General features: G+C 37.6%; 1 protein-coding gene across 1 annotated transcript; it reads right to left on the bottom strand.

The window, feature by feature from the left end:
• Positions 1-423: 423 nt before the first annotated feature.
• Positions 424-3,324, bottom strand: LOC149830211 (rho guanine nucleotide exchange factor 8-like). The gene is made up of 7 exons (XM_090015406.1): positions 3,078-3,324; positions 2,767-2,883; positions 2,523-2,677; positions 2,280-2,354; positions 1,912-2,187; positions 1,401-1,721; positions 424-846 (listed from the first exon to the last, which is right to left on the bottom strand). Exons 1-7 carry the CDS (start codon positions 3,322-3,324, stop codon positions 424-426), a joined length of 1,614 nt encoding a protein of 537 aa, XP_089871532.1.
• Between the last annotated feature and the right edge of the window lie 4,260 nt (positions 3,325-7,584).

Genomic DNA, 7,584 nt, shown 5'->3' with positions numbered 1-7,584 from the left:
CAGTCATAGATCTCTCAAATTGGATGTTTACACTTGTTTGAAATGATACAATTCCTTTCTGGTGAATCCCCAGTGTTTGGTATTGAATTCCTATAATCACTAACAACAGATGAGGAAGAGGAATACATGAAGAAGGATGAAAGAGATATCACGAAGATTCCTGTTCTAATTTTATACAACTGAAAAATTAATGATCTGATGCACCAATTTGCACTCAGCAGATCATTTGTGCAAAGTCCATTGGGGATGTTCCTTATGGGGAGTTAGTAACTATAACATGCCTTGGAGCCACTAGAGAGGATAGGCCATCAGCTTGGTTCTTCAGCTGCAACCACAGAAACGATGGATGATCATGAATACTGAGAAGAGATAGTAAGACAAGCTCAACTTGTATTCTTTTCTTCTCTTTCTCTAGGTGAATATTTAGTGCCTTGAAGTTGGACTTATAAGGCCACCCAAATTCTCAAGTTTCTCAATATAAGAGCACTTCTTGTGTGTATTAACGTTGACAGGTTTTGCGAGTAACTTGGCATCATCGATATGCGCATCGGCGTTCCCTGTTTTGTCATTAATGTTCACCTCTGATTCTTGATCCAAATGCCAGCCCATGAAATCAGACAGGGTCATAGCATTGGGGCCAGATTCCACAGAGTTGTGCTTCTCCGTCTCTTCCCCAGCGTCTTGTAACTTCACAGGGCTTGTACCTGGACCACTGTTTTGATTGCCATTGGAAGGATTTTGTGTGCGTGAATCAGCATAGAGAACATCATCAATTCGGGACATGACTGTGAAAGCCAAGCTTTCCAATATTCGAGAGTAGCTCTCTATAACAGATTGACCAACATCCTGCAAAATAAGAAATAGATCAGTAAATTTAATTGGAAACAAGATGTGGCCCTAATTCTTAGTATCAAAAGAAGATTAACCTATTGCCATGAAACTTTTGGCTGAATGTATATTCGAATATAATGCTACAAGATTGGAAGTATCAATGAATAGTTTTTATTCAATGCTAGTTGTGAAAATTGTAGATTCATGGATAAAAAGTATCAGTAGATCTCAGTATTGGATGCACAATTTAGTAAGTATAATGACTAAACTTGCTGCTGAATGTTTATTGGCATACAGTGCTAGCAGAGAGGAAGCATCTGATGAAACATTTTCGGTCCAATTCTAGTTGTCAGGATTATGGATTGTAAGAGAATATCCATGGAGGTACGTATCAGATGCAGAGTTTAGATGTAATTTGCACCGGTGGTACCTGATCTGAAGTATAAGTTTGAAAGTAGTGTGCTACTTGGTGCTTAATGATTGCACAAACACATACTTGTGAACCTAATTCAAAATAATCAAACAAATAAACAAGGAACAGGATTCAGCTCAGTATCTTTAGTACTAACTTTGTTGCATTGGATCTTGCTGATATCAAGAGCAGATTGAGGAATTCCCGGAAATCTCTGCTTGAGGAGAAGCAAAATGGTCTCTGCTCTATCCTCAAACTGCTCCCTCTTTTCAAAGCTGACAGCAGAACCCCATGATGACTTTACATCCTTGTTGTGCATCTTTCTTTGCCAAATCACAATCGAGGCTTCAATCCTGTTCTTAAGGTCCAAAATCTTGTGCTCTGTTGAGAGATCAAGTGTGGAAAGAAACTGTTCGGGGTCAAAGAAATCCACTGTGATGCTCCGATAGATTGAATCTCCTAAGCTTGCTCGTCCATTCTTACCACCACAAGAAAATTGGCCAGTCAGTGAAACTGGAAGTAATTTGGTCATTCTGAATCTGAAGAATATTTTTTCTTTTTAAAGTTTAGCATTTAGGATCACTGGCATTCATGATATAACATACCATTAAGCAAATCTACTACTGAAACTAACAAACATAATCATATCTTCCCCTCACACTCAATACCTTCGGTAGAGATTCAATGTAGTCTTCAGGTATCTCCATCTCTAAGAGCACTTGTGCGTTGATGGCCATTGCAGCCTTCAGGACTTGATGAACAGATTCCTTCTGAAATTGAAGCCATTTTCTGGACATATCAGAGAGTCCTTCTGGAGGAACCTTAGGTCTAGGAAGCCACCACTTGTCCCCGTGTCTCTGTTGGCCACTCCCTTTGTCGCTGTCATCTTCATCACGAGAGACATACCAGAACTCATTCTGATCTTTAAAATTGTCAAGGTATTCCTGTGCTCAGAGAAAATATATGTTGGTAGTCATTATTTTGAATTTTTTTTGTTTCTATGAGATGGATTAACAAACAATGAAGCTTCTCATACAATTAGCATGGCATCAAGCTTCCTAAGAGCCGGAATATTTACGTTCAGATCCTTCCGTTGACGGGTGACCATTATCTGTACACAGAATGTTTCGAAAAATTTATCTATGAGAGAATGCAACCAAGTTTAACAGGTGCAATCCTTGTTCTAGGCTGATGAAACATATACAGAATTATCATTCCTTATGCAATTGAACAAGCCTTTTTTGAAGTAATATGATTTTGATGGTGAAATAATATTTACCTCAACGCTGGTTCCATCTTTAGTTATCTGTTGTGAAGGAACAAATTCCACAATGTGATCGGTCACAGATAAAAGCCAGTCAATTTCTTTCCTCCATCTCGCTTTTCGCTCGGCAGACATGGGCTCTAACCGCCATTGTTCGCCAAATACAGAGGCTGCTTTCGAACAACAAAACTACAATACATTCACAAAACGATAGTACTAGGTTGATAGATTGATTGAAGATGGTGGTGAATGAATGAACCTGCCAAGTTGGTGATTGCATTGGAGAGGGCTAATGCGGAGGAAACTCCCTTTCCACCACCTGACATGTCTTCACCCAAGAGCAGTTTTGCAAATCTTTCCTTCATCATCTCAATGTCTGCAAAATAGCACAACCAGGAAACTCTCGTTCAGAAAAAGCTCATTTTCTGCATTTGTAAAGCGTGTTCTTCTTACTCTTCTCTTCAAGTCAAGCATGCTTCATCTCCAAAATTCTTATACAGAATTGAATCAATTGATGTTACGTTGGTTGCCTCATGCAACTCCAAATGACACAAATGTATTAGTACTTGCCTGAAGGTTGCCGGTCTCTGCCACCAGATTCTTTGCTGAGTCGTGATTTCGGCGTATTGTCGGCTGATAGTCCAAGAGGCCATCCAATATTATTCTCCAGTTTTCGATCCGGTGGTGTTCTTGAGCCTGTGCTCCATGACTGCGGCTTGTCCTCTGTTGGGCTGGTGGTGGACTCCAACACCAAGCTGTGCGTTTGCCTGCCATCAAACATCCCTTTCCCAAACATTGATTCACACCTGAAACGCATCCACTCGAATTGTTACCATCTAAATGGTTTCCAAAACAGAATGAATGAGAGGTGGTAAGTTCGAATCCTACTGTTGCATTCTTGTTTTCAAAAAAATTGCTCTATGATATCAATTTAATGCATATATTTACTCAAAAAAAAAAAACAGAATGAATGAAGGACCTAAACGAAACCAATTCTAAAAGCACCAACCCACCAATTCTCTCTCCCTGAAATGGCATAAGGCCCTATGTCATTCACCAACTTCTTTCTTTCTTTTGCTTTTTCCTACTTCATTCCATTCATTGCCTGAAAACAGCTAGTGGGGCCATGAGAGAGAGAGAGAGAGAGAGAGAGAGAGAGAGAGATCTGTTAATGGAAGAAGGTAGGCAAGGAGGGGGAAAGTTGGTTTTCTTTAACTTTTCTTTTTTCTCGTCCTCTCGTCTGTTTTGGTGGCCAAGGCTGGAAGGGGGGATGTGAGAACTACTAACGCCATTCGGTCGGCATCAACCAGGACTGCAGGCAGAGATTTTGGCGGTTGACTTCCCCATTTTTAGTCCCCCACATTTTTTGAGGTCTTCTTGGTTTATAGGATGACAAGCGTGAGATGGGGCCACCTGTGACATGCTCCCCACCATAGGTTTTGTTTGGGGTGTCTGTTCTGTGGGAGGTTAAAGTACATCTATGATTGCATAACTCCCCTTCCCTGACATTGAACGTGACCGTCACAAAATCTTTCGAAATAGGCAACACAGGATTGCATTAGGTGCTATAAATATAGGCCAACATCTGACCAAGGCTCCCCCATAATCTAAATAAGATTGGCCCAATCTATTCTCCAACTCATCCACTTGGTAGAACATAATTGATCCGTTCCATGTGAAGTCTGTTTGCTTGGTGCCACCCGGGTTGGTGGAACCGTTTGTTGCTTATTAACAGTCAAATTCATCAGTCTTAGGGACACAATCATGATTGAAATGGTTAACATGCTATTAAATTCGTCTCCTATATATTGTCAGTTTTGGCAATACTCGAGCAAACCAAATCACTGGTTCTTGAAATTGGAAAAAGATAGGACTCTTGGCCATACTCGAGCTAACCAAATCACTGGTTCTTAAAATTGGAAAAAGATGGGACAATTCATGGATAGGAAGGAGAAGTGTCGTAACAATGATTCTATGTTGCAGTTCTGTGGCAGGTTGGTGATTGAGAGGTGCAGGAACAATAGCTTCAAGCATACCGCATAAGGCGGTGGAATGAGATAGATGGATGGTGAGGTTGCACTGTCATGACCGGGAGGTCTCAGGTTCAAATACCATGAGGGTTATCACCCAGTTTGTCTCTTGAGGAGAAAAAAAAAATTGAAAGGATCTCTAAGATATTCACTGGAAAAGAGCTGATGGCCCATATGGGATTCATTGAAAATAGTTATGGCGCAGTTTTTCTTTTTATGACGAGGAACCCAAGAACCAGGTCACCTTAAAGGCACCCGCACACTCGGTAGAGTGGAGCTTTGCATTGTTGAAATAGTGTTGTATGTATTTGTTTTTCTTATATATATATATATATATATATATATATATATATATATATATATCACATTTAGATACACATAAATAGCTTTTCGATGCCAGCCTGGCTTTTAGTTTTGCAAACAAAGTTCCCTTTCTGCTTTTTAAAGAAATCAGAAATAATTAATCCCAAAAGGTGATTTCCTAAAAGTTTGCTCATCATACAAAAATAACCTTATGAACAAAGGGTAGTAGCATGCTTTGCGGCCGATAAAAGTTTCCTCCTTTTTTATTTTTGATGCAAACATATAGATCATTCACTTTCTTTTGGGAAAAGCCTTTTGCTAGTGCAAGGTGATAGTGAAAGGTGATGGAATGAGCGTTTAAGTACGGTTTACAGTTTAGACCCCCTTGATCAAGCTGTGCCTGCTACTGCAGATAAAGCCCTTATCTTCACATGAAAACATTCTCTTTTATCAAAATAACAAATTTTTTTAGAAAAAAGGTCATATTCTGCGGATCATATGTCGTTCCTAGCCATCCAACCAATGCATCTTGACCATCCACATTTTCACCAGTTGGCACATATGATCTTAGTAGGACCCGGTACATTCAGTTGGATGGCTACGATATGTCATAGTAGGCAATCCTTTTCAAACTCTTTTTGCCATGCCTCTAGCTACCACGTGCAGACCAAATGAGAGAGAAAATCAAGTTCAATCATGCTCAAACACTTTACAAGAAATTACCTTTTTTTATGCAACACTAGTAATGAAGCATCTTTATTGACATGAAATATGCTAGAGTCAGCATAGAGTTACGTTATATTGGCGCAATATACATTGTGTCAGTATAACATCTTTATTGGCACGATTATATTTCGTGTCAGTAAAGTAAACAACTTTACTGGCATGAAACATGCTTGTGCCAGTATAACATACATATTTACTGGCACGAAATATGGTTGTACTAGTAAAGATGTATGTTACACTAGCGCGACATTAGTTCACGTCAGTATAATGCTATTACTGGCCAGATTTTGGATTGTGTAAGTAAAATTTCGTTATTTAATGGCATGAAGTAAAGTGATGTTAAAAAAGAAAGAAAAACCCCTCTCTCTCTCGCCTTGCCCTCTATCTGTGTCGCCCCGCCCCCCTCTCTCTCGCCCCTCTCTCTCACTCACGTTGTGTTCATCGATAGGTAATTTTTAAAATTTTAATTTATTTAGTAAATGCATGTTAAATTTTAAAGAGTTTTATATTTTAATTTTCTATTTTATGATTTATTTATTGAATGCATGCTAAATGTATTTTTTTCTCATATATGATTTAGATTTTAGGGGTTTATATTTTAATTGCTTATTTTGTGATTATTTATTAAATGTATACTAAATATGTTTTATTCTCGTGTATGATTTAGATTTTAGAAGTTTTACATGTAAATTGCCCATTTTATGATTTATTTATTGAATGCATGCTAAATGTATTTTTTTCTTATATATGATCTAGATTTTAGGGGTTTTACATTTTAATTATCTATTTTATGATTTATTTATTGAATGCATGCTAAATGTAATTTTTTCTTATATATGATTTAGATTTTAGGAGTTTTATTAAATACATGTTAAATGTGTGTTTTTCTCATATATGGATGACAAAAGTTAGATCTAAATTTAGTGAATATATGTATATAGTAGTTTAATATTTCATACATAATATCCAATTAGGCAATAATCTTTGAACTTACGCATATTTGAAGAAGTGTGCTGACGTTATGGATGACAGAAGTTGGATCCAAATTGAAAGCTAATTTTAAGTTTGTTTATTTTTTTAGTTGTCTTATATGCAAGTTAAGATTGAATTTGGATGTAATAGTTGATGATAACATGTCATTGATAACCTTCATTTCATAGGAGTGACTTTAATCACTATTTGAAAGGAGTTAAAGAATTTCTTAGAAGTTGCCCAATGCAATAATGTAATGTGGGAAGGAAAGATCAAGTGCTCATGTCAAACGTGTCTAGACCTCTTATGGTAGCCAGTGCAAGATGTGTTCATTCATATAATGTGCAACAGATTTTTAGAAAGTTATGTGAACTGGTGTTTTTATGGTGAACCTATGAGACCATGAGCAAGTGATTTGCTAGTTGAAATATCAAATGATATGGACAAGTTGATAGTGGATGCATTCGGAGTACATCCAAATCCGACAACCGATGATCATGCAGATGACATAACTGCTGGTGAAAGTTCAGAGGGCAGTGCATATTTTAGGTTGCTAGATGATAACACATAAGAATTATACCCTGGATGCTTGAAGTCTTTTATCGCGTGTTTGTTCCTATAATGTGCAAATCATATAATGTGCAACATCTTTTATCGTGTGTTTGTTCCATCTGAAATGCATAAACCGATGGAGCAATAAGTCCTTTGAATGTTATTGAAGCTATTACATGAAGTTTTTCCTACTGGTGTACAACTTCCTAAGAATTATTACGAGCTGAGGAAAAGCATTGAAAAAACAGGATTGAGTTACGAAAAAATAGATGTATGTTCCAGACATTGTGTAACACCCGAGAATTTTCTGAGGAATTTACTGTTTGATTTGAGTAATATGTATGCTTTTGGTGCTTATGAGATTATATCGCGTAATTGGCTCTAAATTGAATGTGCATTGTGTTTTAACTTTGTGTGCGCAACCCGAAAATCGCGTAGATACACTGTGTAAGTAAGAAGTGCCTAATTCCGGACGAATTAACTTCTGAAATTTT

The sequence above is a fragment of the Nuphar pumila genome, chromosome 8 (assembly GCF_984573655.1).
Source record: "Nuphar pumila chromosome 8, dmNupPumi1.hap1.1, whole genome shotgun sequence".
In the NCBI taxonomy this organism is placed as follows: Eukaryota; Viridiplantae; Streptophyta; class Magnoliopsida; order Nymphaeales; family Nymphaeaceae; genus Nuphar; species Nuphar pumila.
The sequence above is the reverse complement of the archived record's forward strand: the minus strand, read 5'-3'. Positions and strand labels throughout refer to the sequence as shown.

Bases quoted from the DNA above. Each gene is read 5' to 3' on its own strand.
- LOC149830211 (XM_090015406.1), bottom strand. From the start codon at position 3,324: ATGCGTTTCAGGTGTGAATCAATGTTTGGGAAAGGGATGTTTGATGGC. The intron at 2,884-3,077 runs GCAAGTACTAAT...GCTATTTTGCAG, and splicing joins CAGAGACCGGCAACCTTCAG to ACATTGAGATGATGAAGGAA. The intron at 2,355-2,522 runs GTAAATATTATT...TTCTGTGTACAG, and splicing joins AAGATGGAACCAGCGTTGAG to ATAATGGTCACCCGTCAACG.